Consider the following 24,781-nt stretch of genomic DNA (forward strand, 5'->3'; position numbering starts at 1 on the left):
CTAAGCAGGAGCACAGGGCACGAGCAGTGCACCAACCCTGCTGCTATCAGCAACTCCCCCTCTAATTGAATCTTCAAATCTTTCTGACAGGAAGAGACAGGAGGGAATCCAGATACTTATTGCCAGGCCCTGGATCCCCAAGCTCTGCTGCTGCCAGCTCTGCTGAGCGCTGGGATGCTGGTGAGCACCTGACTTGGCCCCAGCAGTGATAAAAGCACCTCCAGCACCCCAGGAAGCTCAGGAAGGCATCCCCAGAGATCAGAAAGGCCTCAGAAAGGAAGGGTATAAGGCGCCAAAAAGAGAAAAGAACTGAGAGACAGGCAAGGGGAAGGGCAGAGGCAGGGGAACACCGGAGAGTCAGGCAAGGGAACCAGCAGTGGAGCTCAGCCTTGGGCTCAGCAGGGATCAGGACACTAAGATCTCACTCAGCACGTGCAGGTTGGCAACAAAAGAAACCTTCTAAACAACAGCAGCACACCCAGAAGTCACTGCCCTGCCCTCACAGCAGCTCCAAGCTCAAAAAAAGCCCCTTGTCTCCATCAAAGATTCCAGAGGCACCCAAGGGATCACCAACCCCTTTCTACTGGCACAAGAGCAAGAGGTCTCAGCTTAATAATTCTGCTTGAGCTCTTATCTGAGTGCTCAGGAGCTCCAGCCAGAGAACACCTTCACCCCAGAGCTACACCAAACACCCTCCTGCCCCTGAGTTTGCTGAGGAACAGGTGGAGCTGTGATGGCACCTGCTGAGCAATTGAGCAAGTTGCTAATTGAGAAAAGGCAGACATGGGAGGGGAGAGAGTAGGGAGAGGGTAGTAGTTCAGAGTTGGTGGACAGCCACAAAAAAAACCAGATCTTGGCCCATATTTTAAAAAAAACCCTCAAAATTTTCCCTAGTAAAGGTTGTTTCCTACCACCTTTGCCACCACAGAACAACTGAGCCCTGATGCCTTAGGATTTTAGCTTTTATATTTTTCAAACCTTGTACTGCTTTAGTGTATAGTTCTAAACTCCATATAGTGTTGGTTATTGTCTTCACATTTTGGTGAGACAAAACAATTCCTCTAGGCTTGAAACTCAAGCACACCCTACTGCCTCAGGCCCAGAAAAGTATAAACAAAAGTGAGTTCAGGGGGGAAGAGCAACCCGGGGGAATGGGACTTCATTACTCGAAGCTGTAATTGGAGGATTAACCCCTGATATGTAAAATGTGAAAAACGCCAATCACTTGTTTTTAAAATTTTTAAAAGTTCAATAGTAATAAAATGGTTAAAAAGAATAGTAACACAATTAGAGTAATAACAATTTGGACAAATTGAATTAGGACAATATGAGACAATAAAAACAAAGAGTTACGGACGTCCGGGTACCTTTTCTGGGCATCACGAGCCTGAAAAAGGACCCCTGTTAACAAAGGATTAACCCTTAAGAACAACAGCCTGTTGCATATTCATACACTTCATTCATGATGCATAAATTCCATTCAAACACAGGATTCTCTCTGGTCTTCATCAACTTCTTCCCTCTAATCCTAATAGTCTCTTCGAAGCGGGAAGAAGTTCGTTTCTTCCGATAAGAAGGCAATAAATTCTTTTTCTCTGAAAGATCTAGGTGTCCTGTGGCTGCTATCTCGCTGCAAGTCCTTTCTGTTAAACAAAGCATCTTATATAGCATAGTTTCTATTTTAACAATTTTTATAACCTAAAACTATATTTAACACAGTACTTAAGAAAATTAATACAGCGTTGCTTTCTAACACAACACATATAATATTCTTTTTAATATTTGCGAAAAGCCAATCGTAAAATATATGCATTTTTCACATAAATGGACTGAATTTACAATTGCCTGAAAAACTCATGACCATCGTCCATCTTGGGTGTAGCCTCAGAGGTTTCTGACTGCCCAAGGTACCTATTGAAGGCCTTTATTAAATACCTACTCTCACTCTCTTAATCTTGCCTAGCCTCTGTTCTAGGTAGCCATTCCAAGGCATCAGCTCCATCTCATGTAGGTCAAAGTCATTAAATCCCTGTGCTAGGGCTGTGCTGCTGTGGGGAAGGGGGTCACATCCCTCCCCACAGAGGCCGACTCTGTCCCCTAACTCCCAGCTCTGGATGGCAGCTCAGGTGAGCACCACACTGCTCACAACCTCTTCCCCAGCCCTAAAACAGTAGCTTCCCTCTCCAGCTGGGGAAAAAATGACCCAAATGTCTTTAAAATAAGTGAATATTGAATGAGCACGTGGTGCTGATAGCAATGACTGACTGACATGGGACAAATGCCTCCCTTTCTCTGAGGAGCAGAGAATAGCTAGGACAGGGGGACAGAGAAACTTGACCCTAGGGGAGCCAGGAGGAGAGGGCTCAGGGCAAGAGGGATAGTGGGGCTTTGACCACAGACCTGCCATCTGAGACCCAGGTACCCCAGGGCCAGGCCAGCAAGGGGCTGGGTTGTGAGCAAGAGCTACTGCCCTCCACCCTACTGAACATCTCATCCCAGTGAGTGCTGCCCCGAGCTGGCAGCTGCAGGCTGGAGCATCTGGGATGGCTGGGATGGCAGCTCTTTCCTCCAGGGAGGGGTTCTGTACCTACAAATGATCTTGGCTGTGAACTGGAGGCACCCCGAGTGCCACACCCCAAACTTTGCTCCTTCACTGCTTAACCCCTGTCAATTTTATTCATATTCCATTTCACCTGTAGGAACTCTTGATGTGAAAAGCAGGGCTTTTTTACTCCTTTCCTTCTGATTTTTTTTTTAATTTTATATAAGGCCTCTGCTGGGAAATCTTTGTAATTAATAGCCCTTTAAATAAAATATAATTAAAAATAATGTGGAACATGACAAAGCCTGCCAGCAGCTGGCAGTGGGGGTGGCTGATGGGGGGCAGTGCACCTGAGTGGCTGCAGACACAGGTGCCCAGGTTGGGGTGTGGGGGTACTGCAATATGCTGGGCTGGGGTCATCCTGGTCTCACTTCACTCTAAAGCAACTTCTACATCACCAAGAGCACTTGGACTTCTCTGTCTCACCTGTGGGGACATTGGGGTCCTTCTCATCACCCTCCTGTGCGAGATGGGGCATGGGTGGCTCTGCTGGGACAAGATGCTGAACAAAGTGCTGGGGCAAGTGGAGACCAAATCCCACCCTGCAATGGGTCCATAGAGACCCAGGGAGCCTTCCTGGATAGACAAGTCTGATTTTGACACTGTTAGAAAGCCAGGCACAGAGAACTGGCATGCTGAACCCTCAGTGAAGCCTGTGCTCCTCAGCCATCCTCTTGCAGGAGCTGAGCACTGCAGAAGCATGGAAGTGAGGACTGGCTCATTTAAATTTAATGCTGGTGAGGAGATCTTCCTCCACCTTCCAGCAGAGAGCAGATGCTCTGGCTTCACATCGGCAAGGCATCTCTAAATCACTTCCCCAGCAGTGATGTCATTGTTTATAAGTTTTTAGTTACTATTTCATAGGCAAACCTGAATTTTTTCCTTTTTAAAGATACATTGAGATGGAGTCTGGGCTTCTGCTACAGAAAATATCCCGTTGGTCCCATCATTAGCCTCCTTTCAAGATCAAGGCTGCTTTCTTCATGGCACATAATTAAAAGAGCACTTCGAATTTTCAGCATCTCACAGCATCTTCAGGATGCACGGGAACCCAGGCAACAGAGGTGATGCCCCAGAGCCATGCCAGGCCTGGGGACATGCAAGAAGGACACACCATGGATGTGGTGAGAGGGGGCAGAGCAGCAGGGTGACCCCGGCTGCTCCCTGTGGTCCCTCCCCTGTGCGTGAGATGCAAAGCTGTGTTTCGTGTCAGGTACAAACAGGTGATGTGTGTACTTGTGAATGCGAAATGTGTGGACATCAACAATGGGATAGTTGCAAATTCTAATAATAACTGAGGAAAATAAAGCATGGGAAAAGGCCTTTGCACTCATCTTTTGTTTGCAATTAACCCTGGTTGATTTAGGAGCATTGGAATTAAGGTGTTAAAGATGTTGCTTTTTGCCTGCATTTAATCCATAAAAAAGCTCTGCAATAATAACCTTTTGAAGTATAATTTTAGAATATTACTTGTATCCTTGAAACTATAGCTTTGGAATATATGTAAAGGAAATATGCTTATCTCATGCCTTATTGAAGCAGAGAAAAACAGCTTGAGAAAGGAAGATGAACATCACCTCAAGGGTTTATGGTTTTGACCAAAGGGAAGCTGGACATCACTGTTATGAGATTTATAGTCTCTGCAATTAAAAGGTGGACACACATCTGGGGAGCTGGACCCCATCAGATGGGATTTGTCTTTCTTCTTTCAGAAACTGGACCGTCACCATCTGGGGAAACTCCTTTGAGATACATCCTGAGAAATTAAAATCACAATAGTGTATACAATTGTGATGTAATAATTTTGAATAAAAATTGCTGATGAGTAAAAATTGGAAATAGAAACTGCTGAAAAAAAAACCTGATGAGTACCCCTATAAATACCTGTAACCATCAATTATCGGTGTGCAGCTGGAGGGAAAACTTCCCCCGCTGTACCCAGCACTGTATTGCTCATACTTTACCATATTAAATAATAAATTGATTGCTGCTTGAATATTGGCCTAGTCAAGCTTCTTATTCATAACATGTGCTAGCTCCTCGCCAGTGCTGCTGGGGAGGCTCTGGTGGCACCCGGGGGGCTTTTAGCCAGTGCCACACGTGTGAGCTGGATCACACCCTGTGGGTGGCCTCTCCCGGGCATGAATCATCATCGCCTCAGCGAATCCCCGGGCAGCCCCGCAGCTCTGCCGCTGGGGTTAACCCTGCCAGGGGAGCGCTTGCTTTGGGGCTGCCCACGGACAGAGGCACCAGGGACAAAATGAGACTCCCATGGGTGGGGCAGGGCTGGCAGCATGGGAGAATATTGGAATACGGCTCCCAGTATTACCAGTTAGATTGTGCCTGGGCCAGTCTGACCCTCGCTGCCGGGCCAAAGGCAGCAACTGCGGTGTGTCACCCCAGAGATACCTTGGCTTGCTGGTGGTTGCAGCTGGGCACTGAACAAGTCCGGACTTGTTAGGAACCCCGTTTACCTCAGGAGGAAGGCTTCAGGCGATGGTGAAGAGAAAAAGGAGAGGATTCTGCTGGAGGGTTTAATGTCCAGAGGTTTATTCCATGGTTACAGAGGTCTGAACGTGAGCAACTGCTCCAACAGAATCCTGGCCGCATGGTCTGATCACCTTTTAAGCTCAGGGACAGGGGGAGGGGAAGTACAGGTGAGCCACCAACCAGGTGAGAGGGGCAGGGTCTCAGGGGGGGATGACACCCAGACAGGCCAATGACCCCTGGGCATAGGGGCATCCTTTGAACTTGACCAACCACACGAGGCCTTGCTGGAATGTTCAGCCTGATTGACAGGACTCACTCAGCATGGGGGCAAGGGGGAAGGGAGAGAGGCACAGGCACACCTGGGGAAGGAAGTTTACAACACACTGCAACAGGAGAAGGGCAGAGCTGGTGGCGATCCAGCTGCCCTATGGGTGCAGGGAGCACAAGGAAATGTGGTGCTGAGGAGCTCCACACGACCAGGGCAGTCCAGCACCAGCCCCATGCCCCTTGTCATGCTCTGCACACCAGTACGTCCCTCCATCCTCCCTTTTCCTGGGGTAACGAGTGGGTTTGGACATTCCAAGGCATCACAGCCCCAGCCTTTCCCATGGGAGCTCTCCAAGGAACAGCCCAAGTCTTCACACCACCCAGGGATGGGGCAAGGGACTAGCAGGTGCCCCACACCAACCCTCCAGCAGCCCCACAGCAAAGCACAGGGCATCACCATCTGCCTCTGGAGACTTGTTGCAGTGGAAAGACTGGACACAACTGTGTCCCAAGTGGTTTCATCTCCCCAGCACAGCCCTGGGCAAGCCCCTACACACCAGACCTGGCTACAGCACTCAGTCATCCTCAGCAAGTCCCAAGACCTTCCCCAAGATCTACCTTCCCACAGTACCCAGGTCCTCTTTGCTTAGGACAGACACAGCTCACCCTCATGGGGACCAGCTACCACCCAAAAATCACCCAGGGTTTCCCCCCACCACGGGCCTGACCCATTTCACCACCTGAGTGTCCAGCTGTGACAGCCCTGACCCGGCCCCAGCATGGACCAGGTGATGCTTTAGTCCACATCTCCACTCAACCAGTAGCACAGTGGAGACACAATCCTGGCTTTATTTCATCCCAGTTGGGTCCTGGTCCCCCAGGACCAGAGCTCTCCCAGCCCTGGAGCTGCCCCTGCCCTTCTCCTGCCCTAGTTCCTGCCCATAATGGTGTGAGCAGACACGGAGCATTTGCATGCACAGAGGAGCAAGCAATGAAAGGGAACATATTAATGCTCCCCTAACCAACTGAGGGGAGTTAATGACATCAAACTGGTTTGTTGTTGTTGGTTTTGATTATAATTTTTTTAAGCTCTGGCTTCTATCTGTCATTACTGTTATATTGCATAACCAGGGAGAAATCTGAATGAAGTTAATACCTGCGGAGTGCAGTGCAGAATATTCATGTACTGTGAACCAGAATGAGGCAAATGTGAATTTTTATTACCAGTGGAGGTTGTTAAATATTTTATTTTCTGTTTGAGACACGCTGTGACACATGAAACTCAATTAGAATATAACTAAATCCCACTCTAAATTATATATAAATGACAACAAATGAAGGGGAACAGCCTGAGCTCCCCAGTGCATAGCCTGGGGGAGGAAGGGGGACAGCTTTGAGAGGAGAACAGCCCCCCTCAAGACACCTCCATCCCAGCCAGCAAGCAACAACACAGCAATGTGTTTCCTCTGCAGGGCTGATTTTTGCCCTAAGACGTCCTGAGGGAGACCCTCAGGGAAGCAGGATGGATCCCATTTCTCTGCTAACCAGCTCATGCATTCACCTGAAACAGCCCCAGACTTCCCCCTCCCAGAGCACCATAAGAACTCCTGAGCCCCCCGTGCCTCAGCTATGTTTCCTTAAATCTGACTGTGCCTGGTAATAAAAACCACAGTAAAAAGGAAAGACAGATGTTAAGGAAAAATATGTATCAAGGGCCAAAGGCTGCACTGGTGCTGTGTTATGGAAATGCTGGGATTTTCTATCCCTTGGCTCATCAAGGCCAAGCTAAGGACATGGTCAGGGATGGAAAATTAGGGGCTGAAAGGCCTTTGGGGTTAATTCTGCAATTGTTTGTTCTGGGAGATGCTCGTCATCACTGGAGAGGTTGCATGGACTGAGTTTGAAGTGGCTGCTGCTGGGATCAAGCAGAGCCTCTGAGCAATATCCACAGGGATGTTGCTGTGGGTGGACAGAACACACAGGCACACAGGCATGCTCCTAACCCAGACAGGCATTTTCTCCCTGACCCTGCCAAAGTTCCCAGGCTGCTGGGATTCCCCTTAGATGGCCTTGTAGGAATATCCAGCAGAGGCATCCACGGTGCTGCCATGGAGATGGGGCTCAGGAGGAGGGGCAGGACCCCCACGGCACTGCGGCCCTTCCCCTTGGCTCTCCCGGGAGACAGGAGGGATTTAGGGACTTCATTACTGCCACAAGGATCTCATCCAGGAACAGGGCAAGGGTCTGTGGTGGTGATCAAAGCCAAGGCCCTTCATTCGTGGCAGTATCCAGGCCCTTCATTAGCATGTGATGGGGGAGCCCAGAGCAGCATGGCAGACAGGAGGATTGGGAGGTGGGGTGGAGGGAGAACAGCACCTTCCTAGAGGGGCTTTCTGCCTGTGATTCTCCGATCTGCAAGCCTCAAAGGACACCAGGCCCTTGCAGTCCCCTCCACCCCACTCCGCTCTGGGGGCTCTGCCAAAGCACTGCAGTGACAGACATGGTGACACTGAACCTCTGCCCTGCACTGACCTGGGTTAACCCAGCCATGCTCAGTGCTTTCCCTCCCCGGGGTGTGTTTCCAGCCTAATTGTCTCCTAATTTTGCCTCTTGTCTCCTTTTGCTCTGCCTCACTGCCTCTGCCTGCCTGCTCGCAGCACAGGGTTCTCCTCCTCCTCATCCTGCCTCCCAGACTGGGCCCTCCCTGAGCTCCTCGCCAGCAATGGCCACAGAAAGCAAAGCAAGAACCCTTCCCCAGCCAGAGTTTAGCCCCTGGCCAAGCCTGCTCATGGGCTGAAGAGTTTTCAAATACTATGGGGACACCTACTCTTGCCAGGGCACATCCCATCCCCATGGGTTTGCACCATTGATGCTCAGGCTGCAGCTTCACACTACAGCCAAGACGCCTCCAGCACTTCTGTCTTTGTAGACTCTTTCTAAATTAGATTCTTCTCTTTATTATCCCTGCCAACCCCTTAGGAGATGGGAAATAACTTTATCACCATCTTTTTGCCTTTTAATTTCTATTTGTTCACCAAAACATGGATTTCCTTTCTTTTCTGGGAGGTAAACACACCAGCTTTGGCTGCATCCCAGAGGCAGCACATCCCCAGCACGTGGTGGGGATAGCAGTTCCCACAGCCCTCAGCAGTTGATGGAGACCTCATTGACAGCCACTAAATTATGTTTTAAAGCACAAGATGGTGAGAAAGATGAGCCAAGAGGGGTAGAAATCTGGGTGCTGTTAGCACCCTGAGCAGGCTCCCAGGAGGGACAAGAGGGTCGCACGAGAGGGAAGGGTCCAGTCCAAAGGCAAGACCTGAGAACTGCTCATGCAGCCCTAGAGGGACAGGGATCGCTCGCTCCGTCCCATCCCAGCCGAGAGGCCATGCCACTGTCATCTGAGCAGAGAGCTGGGGTGACATCAGTGCCACTGCACCCAGCACCCTGCCTCTATCCAGGGCCCCATGACTAATTTGGGATGTAGTGGCCATTTTTAATAGGCTGATATAAATATTTATGAGCTGTCAGCTATGAAAAAGGACCCTGCCTCATGCTCTGCTGCCAGGCCAGGAGGCAACACGAGGGAGACAGACGAAGCCCTCAGTGGCGGCCACGGGAGCACAGAAACCCCAGAGGTCACTGGGCCATCCCCATTTTCCATCCCGCTGTGAGGATGCCTGGTTGGTGCACACCTTGCAGGCGGCCCAAGCCAGCTCGTATCCAAATCGCGGTTGAACATCCAACCGGTTTCCCGGCGGCCGTGACGTCCCCAGGAGAGCGGGGGCGCCCCGGCCCCGGCCCCCTCACAGCCGCGGCCCCCTCACAGCCGCGGCCCCCTCACAGCCGCAGCTCGGCCTGCCAAGGCGGCCTCCGCTCTGCCGAGCTGCACAAAGCCGATGCCAGCCTTGTGCTGAGCCTCAGTTCTGCCGTGCCGGCCTGCACCGCCCCGGGCACCGCCTGCGCCCCGTCCCCAGCCCCACAGCACTCAGGCAGCACCGCTGCCCCAGCCCCGAAGGCGTCATCCCACAGGGATGTGCGGCCCGATTTCTGCATTCCTATTGATTCCTCCTTTGTACTCTTCACCCCATATCGATCCAGTTTAGCTTCTGTGACTCAAACTAAATTAGCTGCCGTTAATCCATGGATAATTGCAGCGAGCCCGGCTCTGCCTGTCCCAGATTCATGGGTATTAGGGACAGGGAGGAGAGTGCTGGGTCACACAGAGACATTCAGGTTTCTCCTCCATGGGTAAAAACTCCAAACAAGCCAGCAGGCATCAGGGAAGTTGTCTCAGGACATCCATGCTGCAGCCAGAAACTATGGCTGGGAGCTGCTATTCCAGCAAGACATTTGGCCCCAAAGCCCAGGCATTGCCTTCCAGCTCTGGATTTCCCCAGGCCTCAGAATTCCTGTGGGTTTTAGTCTCAGGTGACACCATGAAATTTTCCAACTTGCTCCTGCCAGGCTGCAGCACACAAGGAGTTAATTCCACCCACCATGGGGAGAAGAGCAGCCTCAGCCCTCCTGCAGTCTTGGATAAAACCTCAGATGGAAAGCAGAGCCTGTTCCCCTTTGATTAGCAGCCCAGGCTCCCTGGGAGCCCTCAGCATCTCTAGGCTCTAATTTAGCAGCTCACAAAGCACCAAAGGCAGTGGAGATGCCACTGTCACCTCACCTGGACTGACAGCCTGGCACAGCACCTAGGGATATCCCCACACTGATGGCAGGGACATCCCTCCACTGCAGTTCCAATTCTTTTGTACACCCCCAAAACTCCCTCCCCTACCCCGGCACCCACAGACCTGCACCTTCCACCCTGGACATCCCCCTCAGTCCTTTCATAAAATCCAAATAAACATTTAATTTTGATTTAATGCAACAGTCACCACAGTCAGTAAATACCAAAACTATAATAAAGGAGGATTAATGGCCATGTGCAGCCCTGCCCTGGCCTGCAATGGCCAAGTGTCCATCACATAACCCTTAATTGGTGCAGATGGCCTCCTGCTTTGCCACAGGGCCTTCAGCCATCCCTCCCCACCCCTCCCTGCCTAACCAGCAGTAGCCAAGGTTGGCAGTCCCTTGAGAAATGGGTGGGATTGCTGCAGCTGCCAGGCAGGAACGGGAGATTTCCAAGTGGTAAACTGGTTCTAAGCATTGGCCTGTGGGTGCAGAGCCTGTTCAGAGCAGCTGAGCATTACATGGGGATGACAGTCCCCAAAATGCCTTGGCCAGTGCACCTGCAAAAGCTGGGGAGAGCTGCGAGCTGCTCTGCTCATCTCTGGAGCACACAGGGGCTCTGGGAGTGTCCAGGCAGGGCACATGCTCTAGGGCCATGCAGAGGTGATATAGGGTTTGGATAGAAATGGCCAGGACACGCTTTTGTGGGAGGGGAAACTAAAGCAGCAGCTGAGCCACAGGGGACACCCCCACAGAGCCCCCACAGCACAGCCTGGCTGTGTCCACTTGGTCCATGGCACCAATCTGCACAGAGGGTCAGTTTAAAAAGAAAGAAGCATGTTTTGAGCAAGTGTCAGCCAGCCTCAGCTGCAAATTCACTTGTCAGGAACACTGGAATTACTTGGAGCTGGATAGTGTGAACATCTGTGCAAGGCAAATGCTGAGGCAGGGAAGGGTAGTAGGAGCTGCTGAGTCTCCCAGCCCCCTCCACTGCCTGCAGAAGCTCCATGGGATGCCAGAGGAGGGTGGGTGCAACCCCCACCCCCATCCTGCTGCAAGGGGACCGCAGCAAGCACCCCAAATTACCCAGGAGAGGAGGCTGGAGCTCAGGGGATTCACCACGGCAGCTTGCTGGCTGCAAATTCTCTTTGGGTGAATACTGGAGTAACTGGGCTCAACAGTACAGGATTAGCTTTGGAGGCACTCCTCATACCAGCCCCACATCTCCTGCCCCCCTGCACCTGCCTGTCATAGGTTCCCCTGATATTTTGGAGCATTATGAAGCCTTTTAATCACTTTCAGAGCAACCACTGAGCAGCACTTCCAAACCTCCTCCTGCAGCAGCCAACTACCAAAACCTGCCTCTTCATGCCCAAAATAACCCTCAGGCAGGAGTTAATTGTCCACTCAGGCATAAGCAGATCAGTGCTCAGGTGCTACTTGGCTATCCAGGTGTGTGGCAATGGGGTGCTCAGCTGTGCCAGACGTGGGTGCTCAAGTATGAATTAACTGTGTGCTCATCTTAGGAAACCTCATTATTTTGCCCAATCTACCTTCTCAAAGGCATTGCAAATTGCACCCCCACATATGTTTCGGAGGGGGATATTGACAGTAGAGCAGGATCCAGGCTTAGGACTCCCTTCTCCATTCCCCTTCTCCCACAGATGCAACATCCCCCACAACAAACAGCTTTCAAAGCCCATTTCCCATTGATGTCACTTCAATGCCACAGGAGATAAAAGCTGAGAGATCCAGAACCAGCGCTGAGTTTTCCAGGGAATATTAATTAGAGGGAAAGCCTCATTAGCGCAGCAAGGGTGGCTGCTTATGCTGCCTCCCCATCACCCCCATGTGTCCCAGACCCCCCAAAGGGACATTGTGGGTGTCAGGCCTCCCATCTGCCTTGGTGGTCTGAGAAATGGGGCGCCCTACACATCCCCCAGTGTAAGTTTTAAACGTTAAAGCAGGTGTTTATACAAAAAAGATGCCAAGGGAAAACCTGTTTGTCCCCATCCCTGGCTGCCGGCGCTCCCAGGTGAGCCCAGAGCCCTGGGCAGGAGGAAGTCCCCCTGTGCATCTGCAGCAGCCCGATGGCAAACCCAAGTGTTTGTGGGGAAAACCAGCACATGAGTTATCTGTTGTGTTTTTGGAGAGCTTTTCTGACAGCTCTGCAGCTGGAGAGGAGCGGGGGAGCACAGGATGCTGCCTCCAGCCACCCTGAGCCTCTGCACTGGTAGAGAAAGCCTCTGCATCTGCCACCAAAGGGAATGCAGGAAGGGATCAGGAAAACAGACACTGGGAAGTGGGACAGGACCCCTGAGCCCAGAGATCCCACTCCATCATCCTCCTGAGGGCCTGGCTAGGCTGGGCAGCACCCACCAGCCCTGTCTCCTGGTAACTGCCCCAGAAAACAAGCCTTGCAGCAAAACAGCATGTGCCATGAAGTCAGAAGGCTGGTGACAGGAAAGGACAGGAAGCACTGCTGGGAGGGTTTAACCACTGTAGCCACCAATGAAGAGCAGCACCCCTGGGTGTCCCAGCTGAGAGTCTGGCCAAGGGGTACCAAGGCGTCCAGAAGGGGAGATGCAGTAGAACTCAAGCAAAGCCACTCCCTGCTAAGGCCATAAAGCCCAGGGGTGGCTCCACGGACAGGCAGAGTGTGGGAAGCACAGGACACAGCCACCAGCACCCAGGGACAGCAGCAAGGCAAAGGCACTGGGAGGACAGAGGTGCCACAACAACAGTTATTCATCACAAAGAACTTCTCATTCTTTTTTGTTTTGTTTTGTTTTACTGAGAGGTGAAGCCAATTCATCCTGACAGAGGTTCACAGCACAGCTCTGCCTGGGGGCTGCTCACAGAGACACCAACAAGTAACACAGGATGGGAGGAAAGCACCCTGTGTCTGTGCCACAAGGGGCTGGTGGGCACCAAAATGTCACCCTAGCCCCGTGCCACCTCGGGGACAACTGCCATTGTGGCACCTATGTGGGCTTCCCCACAGGCACTGAGCACCAGCCCTGCTCTCCGAGGACGCTCTCCCAGCAGACACAAACCAACTCACTCTGAGCACTTCTGAGGACGGGTGTCAAATCAATCCCCACAGCAGAGATGCCAAGTTAAAAAAAAAAAAAAAAGATGGCAAAAAACCCCAGAAGAAAGTAGGCGGACATCTGCCAAACCAGCAATTTTCAGCTGGATTTCCAGAAACACTTCAGGCTTTTAAAACCAAGAGAGGAGAGAAAATAAAACCCCTTCACTCAGATGAAGTGCAAAATTCCGATTTGACTTCAAAGGCATTTCTCCTGGCTAGTTACTCCCAAACCCTGGCACAACCCACTAGAAAGCCAGTGGGCAGTGCTATTTTGCTGCCAGATGACAGCACCCAGCCAGCTGGGGTGTGAGGTGCCGTGCTGGGGGAGCCCAGGGTGTCAGAGGGATGCTGAAAACCTGGTACTCACCCATTTGGAAGCAGGGAGGACAAGGAAGGAAGGAGGGGAGGAAAGAGAGAATAAACTTTACATCAGTTGTAATCAGCAGGTTTTTTCCATGCACTATATATTCAGTTAATGTATGTTACAATCGCCTCTGAAACGGAAAAATACCACAGCTGTTGTAGCCAGTAACACTTTTAAGAGCGCTTGACTCCCAAGTCATCCAGGTGCTTTTGACAGTGTTACCCTGGGTTGCTATAGAAACCCTAACAGTGTTCCCATCTGACTTCTCCATTAACACTGGATTTATATTTAATTTGGTTTTCTTTTCCTCGGCAAGAAGAGGTGAGAAGCAAGCATGAATACAGAGGCAGGAGATGCTCCTCCATGGGTGTCTCCTGGACATACCAAAAACAGGACCCAGGGCCAGTGCTGAGACACTGCTGAAGCAACAATGCAAGCACACCCCGACCTGCTGCAGGTGGGGAAGGGCACAGCCCCACTGCACTGCTAGGAGCCATCTGGGATGGTGCTCAGGTTGCCTCTATGATGAGGTTCTCCCATGTTCCCGTGCCAGTCTGTCCCACTCTTGCCTTCCCACGGGCAGCACGACTGAGGGGCTCACGGGCTGAGCATCCCACGCAGCTCCTGGACAGAGGTGACAGGCAGGGAGCAGGTGAAGTTGCTGCAGACATAGGCAGTGGCTTTCCCATCCTTCCTCTCCAGGGATGCAAGGAAAGGCAGCTGGCGGTAGAGGAACCCAGCGCTGTCTCCATCTGCGACCATCAGCACCTGTCCAGAGAAGGAGCTGTAAGAGCCAGAGAGCACAGACAGCGCCAGCCAGCTGGTCCTTCCTGCCCCTTCCTGCCCCACTGACATGCTGAGGGCTGGCAGTGTCCCCCCACACACTCTCTCAAAATGGAGAGGGGATGGGCAGCTGAAGGGATCCACTCCAGCCCTCTGCCAGGGTCCCACAGTGGTCACACCCTGTAATGCCAGTGCAGGAAAAAGCATGATGGAGATGTGGCAGCCTAACCACACCAAACACTTGGCAGCCAGGATGAAGCACAGGGATGGGCACATCCCAGCCTAGCCAGCTCCTTGGGGACACCTACCCAGCCAAAGAACAGCCCCAGAAACAGCTGCAGCATTGCCCCATCTGACCTGCAGCCCAGCTCCTCCTGCCCTACCCACACCTCCCAGAAAAACTCGGGCAGCAATGAGCAGTGGGTCAGGGGCTCTCCCAGCTGACACAGCAGCATCAGCCAGAGGTGATGGCTGGGCTGCCAGGATAATTAGCTTTTCTGAAAGGGAAAATGTTTGTTAAAGCCTCGGGGCTTACAGGCTAATCAGGAGAAAGGCCAGGAGCTGGCAGAGAGCCTCATGCCGACACAGATGCAAAGGGTGAGCAAAAGGCTGTCCTTCCCAAGGCACAGAGGGAACATCCTGCTGCTGGAGCACACAGCTGTCCCTTGCCCGCCTCAATCCAAGCCCTGCATGTGTCTGCTGAGCATGGACACACTCGCAACATGTCCCTACTACTCATGCCAATGCCACCAAGGGATGCTGACACCAAATGCTGCCTCTCACAGCACACACATCTCCCACCATGGCACTGCTCACCTGGCACGCAGCATCCTCTACACCAGAGCCAGCAGAAGACCCAGCACTGGCATCCAGAGACACCCACACAGCCTCACTCATGCCTGGCAGGAGCTGCCCACACCCTTGTGGCACCACATCCCCAGGTCCCTGCCCTGGATAGTGGTTGCTGCAGTCCTGTTCTATCCACCATCACCCCACATCTGCTTGACCCAGCTCTGGCTCAGCCTGTCTCCCTGCCTGCCTCTTGCTCCCCCCAATCTCCTCCCCCTTTGCCTTTGTCTGGAATTAATTCCAGGAGTGATTAATTACCAATTCATGTCCAATCTGAAATTCATTATTCATTTTTCTCACAAGCTCCCCAAGGTCCTCTCACAGGGCCAGGATGAAGGCAAGTGGCAGGCGAGTGCTCTGCAGCCGAGGAGATAATGGGATCCTTCATAATTACCCTAAAGACCATTAACAGGGCAGGGATCTATACCAGCAGCTGGGATCCAGCCCCAGAGCAGGGAACCAACCCTCTCTGCTCCCAGCACCAGGACACTCACAGGAACAGCTCTCAGCATCACCCCTACCTGCATCCCCAAAGAGCTGCCTGCAGCAAAGGGCTACTCCAGAGCCAGGGTCCATTTAAAATCACAACCTCAATGCAATTCTATCATTAGCATCTTGTTACAGCAAGGATTTCAGGGTGAGGTTTGTAAGGAATTAATTACTGAAACAACCTAATTAATTGTGTTCCTGCACACAAGCCTGGCCCCTGGCACCCTGCTGGCACAAAGAGAATGAAGACGCAGGGGAACAGGGATGTTCCCCCAACTCCTTGGCAAAGGCAATTCCCAAATCAGCCATGTCCCTGGAGCAGGTGACCCAGGGCTGCTCTGCTTAGGGCAGCTTCCCGTGGCATGGAAGGAGATGTGAGGAGCAGCTGGAGGGGGATGGAGGCAGGTGGGAACAGGAGCATGCTCATTTCTGTGAGATGCAGCATGGAAAGAGGGACGGCTGTTGGGAGGCAGTGGGCTGCTCCCAAAGGTAGAGCAACTCTCTGAGGAGTGGGACTCTCCCCCCTTCCTCCCATCACCTCTGCAAGGGGAGGAGCCATTGCTACTGCCAGAGATCATGCTCCTACCACTCCTGCACACTCATGCCTGGGGAAGGGGAGATACATGCTCCTCTGGGGAAGAGCCCTACCCTTCTGCCACAATTCTTCTTCCAGGAAACAAAGCCAAGCTGCAACAGCTTTGGCTCCATCCCATCATCGCAACATGAGGAACACACAAGGGGCAAACAGAGCTACACTCCCACCCTGCCTGCTGCCAGCTCCCACCTACAGCCTCTCACATGCCCCTCAAAGCACAGGTCCCCTGCAAGCAGCCCTGGAAGGCATGACCATGGCTTCACTCCCCCATGGAAATATCCATCCAGAATACCCAGCCCTCATCTTCTCTCTTCCCCAAGGAATGCAAAAGCTTGAAAGAGAAAGATCCTCCCCTCCCCTGGGGAAGAAGCAGCCCCACCAGCCAGGCTTGTTACCAGCTTTGCAGGAGGGAGCCAGACTGCAGGGGAGAGAAGGATATGGCTGTGCTATTTGTTCTGCTCAAGACCCCAGAATGGCAGTGTGGGCTCAGGGGACCAAGGGCTGAGCAGCTGTGGGCAGAGGATTATTAACAGTGGTGCTGGGCTCCTGTTCCTGCAGACTGGGTCAGCCAGTGTAATCCTTCAAAGGGACAGAGGTCGAGTGTGGGAATAGAGGCCTCGCACACAAAACAGGGACCTGCATGGAACAAGAGTGCTGCTGGATGGGTGATGGCAGAGGAAGGACAGAGAGCTCTATGCCCCACTCGTGTCCCTGGAATGTGTCCCTCCTCCTCCAATGCTGGCATCAAACATCACTGGGCAGAGGGTTAGGGGTGACACCCCTGTGGGCTGAGCCAACAGAGTACAGAGCAGAGGATTCTGTGCTGATGGCTCAGCACTCCCCAGTTCATCCTAGCTGGGGTTACAGAGGCAAAGTAGTGCTTGGGCTTCAGTTCCCCAGACACTGAGACTGAGCATGCCAGTCCCTGGCACCAGGGCCCAATGGGCAGGGATGAATTCAATCCAAACACCAAGCTCCCTCACTCACAGCCCAGTCCTATTTCCCTCAGCTCCACAGCTTTGCTGAGGTCAAAGCCATCATTCCCAAGGCAGGGACACTGGCCACCAAAGCTGATGGGCACCAGCTGCTGTGCTGCCCTTCCCTGCCAGTTCCAGATGCAGCCAACAACTTCAGCTCCTCTGTGGGATGCACTGATACATCCCAAAGCAGAGATGAGGACAAGCAGAGTCAGGCAGGAACCCCAATACACAGCAACAGCTGCTGGATGGGAGAAGAGCTTTGGGAAAAGCCAGCCTCTCCCAGCTGGTGGTACCCAGAATTGGAGTGAGGCACTGCCTCACCCCTTCCAAGGATGCAAGGGTGTCTCCAGGCAGCAGGTGACCCAGATGCTAACTGGGTCTGCACAGGACATGACACATCCACACTAGGCATGACACATTCACACCGGAATGAAAGGTTTCCCCTTGGGAATGCACTGGGCTTTACACTGAGAGCAGTGCAAACAGCCAGCAGCAGTAACAACCACTGCTGCAGCCACTTCTAGGCTGGGCTGCCCATGCTCTGTGCAGGGAGAGGAGTGCAGGGCTCAGCCATGGCCCTGTGGCTGTGCTCAGAAAAGAAAAGGACAGGATGCTTCCCAGAAGAGAGGCAGAACAGAGGAGGATGGGTGCAACAGCTGCACTGAGAGAAGGGATGAAACACCAGCAGTGCAGACAGCAGAGACCAGGGAAGGGCTGGCAGGCAGGGAGCACCTCTACCTTGTTTGGGCTGAAGACAGAGCGGACACAATGCAGCATCTCTTTGGTGTCTTCTCCTTGGGGGTCCCCACAGATGACAACCTGTCCAGGGGGAGAGGAGATGGCAGGAGGGAGAAAAAAACAGAGCTGTCACTGCACCCATGCCACTGCCAGCCCCACTTCCTACAGCAGGTCCTGCAGGGGACAATGAGCTCCAGCCCATACCTGTTTGAGGGTGTGATGGAAGACAGCGGCGGCCCGGGCCATCTCTGGGAGGGTTATCGGGATCTTCTGCAGCCTCTCTGAGAAGGCAGCCAAGATCTTGCTGGCTTTTTCCACCCAGTCCATATGACCAGAGTAACAAGCTGCTCGGAGCAGGTTTGTGACAGCGACAGAGTTAGGGGTGGGCTCTGCTCCATCTTGGTCTGCAAAGGACAACATCTACCATCAGCCCAGCGCCTCACCATCATCTGCCATCAGCCCAGTGCCTCAGCATCATCTGCCATCAGCCCAGAGCCTCACCATCATCTGCCATCAGCCCAGCACCTCACCATCATCTGCCATCAGCCCAGTGCCTCAGCATCATCTGCCATCAGCCCAGTGCCTCAGCATCATCTGCCATCAGCCCAGTGCCTCAGCATCATCTGCCATCAGCCCAGTGCCTCAGCATCATCTGCCATCAGCCCAGTGCCTCAGCATCATCTGCCATCAGCCCAGTGCCTCACCATCATCTGCCATCAGCCCAGAGCCTCACCATCATCTGCCATCAGCCCAGCGCCTCACCATCATCTGCCATCAGCCCAGTGCCTCAGCATCATCTGCCATCAGCCCAGTGCCTCAGCATCATCTGCCATCAGCCCAGAGCCTCAGCATCATCTGCCATCAGCCCCGTCCTTCCATACCACAACCCATGGAACACACTGCCAGGTCCCTGAGCTCACCATCCTTGAGACGCAGGAGGAGAGAGGGATCGCTGGCCTCAGTGGAGAAATAAGCAAAGCCTTTAGGGTCCCAGAAGAGTTTGTCTTGCATGTGCTGGAGATGAAGGGCCCACTCCAGCCAGCTCTGCTCCAGTGAGGCTTCATAGAGGTCAAAGAGTGCCTGGATGACAAAGACATAGTCCTCCAGGAAGCCCTGGATGGGCACAGCACTGTAGTGGCACAGAGGGAAGGAAAAGCAGGTTAGAAATGTTCTCCAACCCAGCAAAGCCCTGCTTACTGGTCTCTGATACCCAAGGAGATGCCACCAAGCAAAGCAATGGCTGTGGCCATCACACAACTCAGCCCCAGGGTTCTGTACAGGAGGAGAAGGTAGGGGAAGACACTTGCCAGCATGAAAGGTGAGGAACAGGAAAGGTTTTGACTTCAATTCTTCCTCACTGGCTGGGGGACACTAATCCTTCCTAAACTGCACCGAAGCTCTATACAAAACAAACAGCCTCCCTCCCTCCCAGTTAGGTGCTGCCTGGAAGAGAGGACAGGGACTGCTGGGGGTCTGGGCAGCACCTGCAGGTGGCCAGTCAAGTCTGTGGAGTTTCTGATATTCACCTCTGCTCCACTGAGTTGTGCTTGCCCCGGTAGCAGCTCCGAAGCAGCCTCCCGCTGTCGGGGTCGAAAAGGTGTGTCCTCAGGAAGGCAGCTGCCTGTGCAGCCCTGCTCACATATCCCTGCTCAGCCAGGGTAGCCCCAGCCTGGGCAAAGCCTGAGATCATCAGCCCTGCAGAGGCAGAGACAGCAGGACAGGTCAGGGGGGGCACACGGAACTGGTGAGAGGGTCAGTGTCAGTTCTCTGACGGAGGCTCAACGTGAAGCTCATCCTCCCTGACGGCAGCAGGTCAGGTCTTAGCTCTTCTGCTCAGTTCTAATCATTAATGAAGTCACTCACTGTCACCAAAGAGATAGGCAGAGTACTGTAAGGCCAGCAAGAGCTGAGCCCTCACTTTTGGGCAGATACAGGGCTCAAGACTATTCCAGTTTGCAGGGTAACTCCAGCCCATGCCAGCTCCAGACCCAAACACCCAGGAATTTACTGCTGGGAACAGAGCTGGGGGTCCTGCAGTGACTCCCTGAGGCAGGACACCCACACAGACACAGTGCTGTGATCCCTCACCCATGCAGCAGTAGGGATGGGCTCTGTACCCACCAGGGTCCTGGGGCCCCAACTCAGACCCCTTCCCCACTGCCCAGCCAGAGGAGCTGAGCTGAGTCAGGGGAAGAGTTCTGCTGCTCTCTGCTGGCAGCTGGGGAAGGAAATAAAGCCAGAGCAGTATCCCCATGCTCCCAAGGCTTGCAGGTGTGGGGCTGCTTCCACACAGCCCCTGATCACAGGTCCCAGTCACAGCCTACCCAGTGCCTCTGTGGGAGCTTCTCAGTCCCAGCAGAACCTGTTGCTACCATGCCCTGGTGGGAGTCCAGCCAAGGCATGTCCTCAGAGCAGAGCCCCCCCTCACCATTCCATGCTGCCAGCATCTTGGTGTCCAGGTGTGGCCGTGGCCGCTGTGCCCGGGCTGAGGACAGTCTGTGTTGGCATTCTTGCAGCAGGGCACTCAGCTGGCCTGGCTCCAGCCCAAACCGGGCTGCCGTCAGCTCCGGGGGGCAGCGGGCAATGAGGACGTTCTTTCCCTTCAGCTCCTGATGGGGGTCCTGAAGAGAGAGGGAGACATGTTCTAGAAATGCCATCAGACTTGGGAGGTGTTGGACTCTGGGTGTTTTGGGGCTGCTCTGCCATCCCTCCATGCCAATGGATGCAGGTCTCTCATCAGTGCTCCTGACACCAGGAAAGTCTTTGCTCTCCCTCACCTTCATGGGGTCCACGTTGCCAGCCTCTTCCACTCCATAGTGGTACATGAAGACATCTCCCAAGGTTGTCTTCTCTCTGGCCCCCTCGACAGGGTCGGGGAGGAGAGCCCGGAGCTCCTTGGCTGTCCATACACAGAAAGCTCCTTCTCGCTTCTCTCTAGATGTGGTGGTCGGGTAGGAATCTGCATCTTCTGCACTATAGAAACCTCCTGCCTGGGAAAAGTGCAACACAGAGATCCTCCAGCTCCAGGACAACACTTTCAGCCAGCTCCCCATCATTGCAGGGCTAGCAGTCTGGCTAATGAGCCTCAGTAGTGTTCCAGACTGAGCTCAGCTAGGATGGAAGGGAGGGAAAAACAGCCCCAAGCCACATCCCAGGGTAGGGCAAGTGGCTCCCTTTGGGTCAGCTCAGGGAAGAGCCTACCTGGTCACTCAGGTCACGCGAGACGTAGAGTAAAATGTCTCGGACAACATCAGCAAAGAATTCATCACCAGAGATCTGTGTGAGACACAGCGTGGACATCAGTGTTACATGGGTGGGAAGGGGCAAGAGACACAGCAAGATATGGTGAGAGATTTCAATTTGAAGAGTTGGCAAGGAGCATTTGAAAGTCCAAGGATTTTAAATGAAGGATAGATTCAGAGTAAGACCTTCAATAGAAATCTACTATCAGTGAGTATTGCATATCTACAAAGGGCAGTGGAGAGTAATGCTGGAGTTACACCAAGGTCAGAGGCAGCAGCATTGTCTGCTGACTTGCAAAAATCAGCCCAAAGGCTGTTTCTTCCCCATTATGCTCAAAGCCCCAGGGCTACACTGTCACACGTTTGTGCAGCACTTCTGGATAAACAACAGGAGATGAAGGGGAGCATTGGATTGCTCCACACCCGTGGGATGGGGAGTATCTTGGGGAACAGGGTTTGAAGCCGCTCCCCAAACCAGGCCAGTCCTTGCAGCCTGCAGGAGAGGGAGCCACACAGAGGGATGCCAAAGCTATACCTGGAAGGCTTTGCTGTACATGGCTGCCAGCTGCCCCTGGTCATACAGCATCTTCTCAAAGTGAGGAACATGCCAGTGCTGGTCAGTGGAGTAGCGGTGAAAACCCTGCACAGAACATGTGAAGATGTCTCTACCTCAGATCTCCACCTCACACCTCCTGGCCATGACAGGGGCTTACCCCCAAAGATTTACTCCTACCTGACCAATGTGGTCATGGATGCCCCCATGGGCCATCATCTTGAGGGTGTGCAGAGCCATCTGCAGTGCCCGGGCACCTTCTGGAGTTGTTTGGTGCAGGGCCCAGTACGTGAACAGGAAATTCAAATTCACTGAAACACAGGGAGACAACAGGAGGCTGTGGAGTGAGCTCTGCCCCCACGCTGCTGTCTGCCTCACAGCAGGTCTCAGCAGAAGAGCCCAGACTGACCTGGGGTGGGGAACTTGGGGGATTTGGAAAATCCACCATGATCCTCATCATAGGATCTGGAGAGCTGCTGGAAACAGGTGTTCATCACCTCTTTGGCTGGTGGGGGTGACTCCTGGCCCTGCACACGGATCTCTGATGTGTGTCGCAATGCTTCCAGAATCCTCTGGCTGCTCTCCAACAGGGCATCTTTGTTCTCCTTCCACTAAGATGCAATGCGAAAGAGATTTATTGCCTTGCACCAGTCCCAACCATACCTCCAGTTCTCAATCACTCTCCCCAAATCAGCTCAAACCCACTTCTAACCAAGCCAAAGCTCTGGCTGGTTCTCTGGGCTACTCTTCCTCACAACTGAATCTCCTAACACAGTTACCCTTCAAGCCCAGACCAATTTCCCTGTGCTCCCTTTGGTTCAGCCCTGTCTGCTACACCATTCCTGCCCCACACCTGCTCTGCGATCCGGAGCAGCACAGTCCGAAAACCAACACGATGAACTCCATCCTCAGGAGGGAAATACGTCCCCCCAGCAAAGGGCTTGAGGTCTGGGGTCAGCCAGACACTCATGGGCCAACCGCCTCCACCACTGGTGGCCTGAAAGACAAAACACATGTGCACCAAGGTCACGCAAGAGGCACCTGCTCTATGCCCTTCCAGCACATACAAGAGCCTCACTCAAAGAGAGATGCGTGTTTTTGTACACCGTTGATACCCATCCAGACCATCCCATATACTGGTTCTGCTTGCCTGAGGAACATGACAATGAACAACACCCTGAGAGAACCAGTCAAAGCCTCCTGGGCCCTGCCTGTGCCTCCCTCACCTGCACGAAGGTCATGTATACTTTATCCACATCTGGCCGCTCCTCACGATCCACTTTGATGCACACGAAGTGCTCGTTCATGATCTCCCCAATCTCCTTGTTCTTGAAGGACTCCTCCTCCATGACATGGCACCAGTGGCAGGTGGAGTAGCCAACTGCAAACAAGCTTAGACAGGTGAGAACTGGTCCTTTGCAGGGAGCAGGAAACACGTGATGGGGAGAACACTCAGAGATGGGGACCCTTCTATGGGCAAGAGCTGCTGCCTTCCTGGACAAGAAATGGAGGAGAAGAGTCTCCTGAACTCTCCAGCTCCTGATCCTAAAAGCTGGCCAAGGACTCTGGTCCTGCATGCAGCCCATTTTCAGAGAGAGCTACTCCAGCACATGGTGCTCTCTTGCTTGGTAGTCATCCATACCTACACAGCTAATCACACACCAGCTCAGGATGCAGCTCAGCTTATCTGATCATCTACTGACCAACACATGGGGACATGAAATATGCCTTGTTTCTGGTTACCTGACAGGAATATCAGCTTGTTTTCTCTCTTTGCTTTATCAAAGGCTTCCTGACCCCAAGGGTACCTGTGGGGGAAGACAAGAGTCCCTCAGCCCCATGGGCACAACGACAAGAGGAGGAGGAGGAGGAGGAGGAAGGGGAAAGGCTCCCCACTGCTCTTACCAATCCACAGGGTTGTGGGCGTGCTGCAGGAGGTACGGGGACTTTTCGTTAATCAGGCGGTTGGTGTGACGAGGGACGCTGGGGGGGCCGGGTGTCCCCACCGTGGCCATGGCTGCGATCCCCGTTAGAAATATGTGCCTGTGACACCAAACAGGCTCAGGGGCTCCCTGCTCACCACAACAAAGCTCAGCCTCTGGACAGAGCCATGACAGACCAGAGCATCAGCACCACCACCCCAGGTCCTGCTGTGCCCCAGGACAGGGTGCTGCTCTCCACTACTCGCTCCCCATGCCAAAGGAAAGAGTCTCAGCCCCAGGTAGCTCTGCTGGGGCTCGGTCCACCCCAATCCCCCCTAGGACGTTACAAGTCCTTCCCACTCACTGGAGGCTCAGAGGAGCTTGTTCTCCAGTTTGGCACACCCCACCCACGCTCGGGGGAAGGCCATTCCCAGAGCTGCCCCTGCCACCAGCACACTTTGGGGGCACACTCAACAGCTGTGAATGCAAGAACAGCATCTGCGGGACCTGACCTGCGTGTCCGCAGGGAGAACACCCCCTCAGAAAGGAAAATCCCGTCTCGTGGGGTGGATGTGGGCAGGGGGGACACGGGCTCTTTATGATGAGGGGAATGGGGGGCAGGGAGACTCCTCTGCTGCTGGGTAGATGCGGGCTTTGGGTATGGGGATGCAGCAGAGATGCAGGGCTGGGATGCAGGAGGTGGGAAAGGGGTGCAGAACGGGGGTACGGAGTATGTAAAGTCCTGAGGGGCTGTGGTAGTGAGAGGAGGATTTAGGGAGGATACAGGGGGATACGGGGAGGATATCGGGGAAGGCAGGAGAAAAGGCTCTATGAGGAGCTCAGGAAGGTGCAGGGAGAATGCAGAGGAAATGCAAAAGGAGTACAGGGCGTTGCAGGAGAATTCAGGGGACGCGGGCGCTGCAGCGAGGACGCGGAGGGCACGGGAGAAGTGCGGGGACGCGGTGATGGCGCAGCCACCGCACCCAGGGCCGGACCCGCCCCCCCGGCCCCTCCGGTACCTGCGGGCGCAGCGCAGCGGCGCCGCCAACATGGCGGCAGCTCCCCGGGCCCCGCCCCTTACCGGCCCGGCCGCGCCCCCGTGCCCCCGGTGCCCCCGCCCCTTACCGGCC

The 24,781-nt window shown here is 53.5% G+C and overlaps 1 protein-coding gene across 2 annotated transcripts; it reads right to left on the minus strand.

The window, feature by feature from the left end:
- Positions 1-13,569: 13,569 nt before the first annotated feature.
- On the minus strand, positions 13,570-24,717 carry SPATA20 (spermatogenesis associated 20). Of its 2 annotated transcripts, none has more exons than XM_063175470.1 (16): positions 24,671-24,717; positions 23,635-23,772; positions 23,473-23,537; positions 22,956-23,110; positions 22,583-22,726; positions 22,139-22,340; positions 21,910-22,040; positions 21,712-21,816; positions 21,136-21,210; positions 20,712-20,924; positions 20,363-20,555; positions 19,461-19,629; positions 18,855-19,063; positions 18,139-18,338; positions 17,935-18,015; positions 13,570-14,268 (listed from the first exon to the last, which is right to left on the minus strand). In XM_063175470.1, exons 1-16 carry the CDS (start codon positions 24,700-24,702, stop codon positions 14,098-14,100), a joined length of 2,283 nt encoding a protein of 760 aa, XP_063031540.1. In that variant the 5' UTR covers positions 24,703-24,717; the 3' UTR covers positions 13,570-14,097. The 2 variants fall into 2 exon arrangements, with proteins under 2 accessions (XP_063031540.1, XP_063031541.1); XM_063175471.1 differs by having other exon boundaries at positions 23,635-23,827; positions 24,671-24,714.
- Between the last annotated feature and the right edge of the window lie 64 nt (positions 24,718-24,781).

The sequence above is a fragment of the Melospiza melodia genome, chromosome 24 (assembly GCF_035770615.1).
Source record: "Melospiza melodia melodia isolate bMelMel2 chromosome 24, bMelMel2.pri, whole genome shotgun sequence".
Lineage (NCBI taxonomy): Eukaryota > Metazoa > Chordata > Aves > Passeriformes > Passerellidae > Melospiza > Melospiza melodia.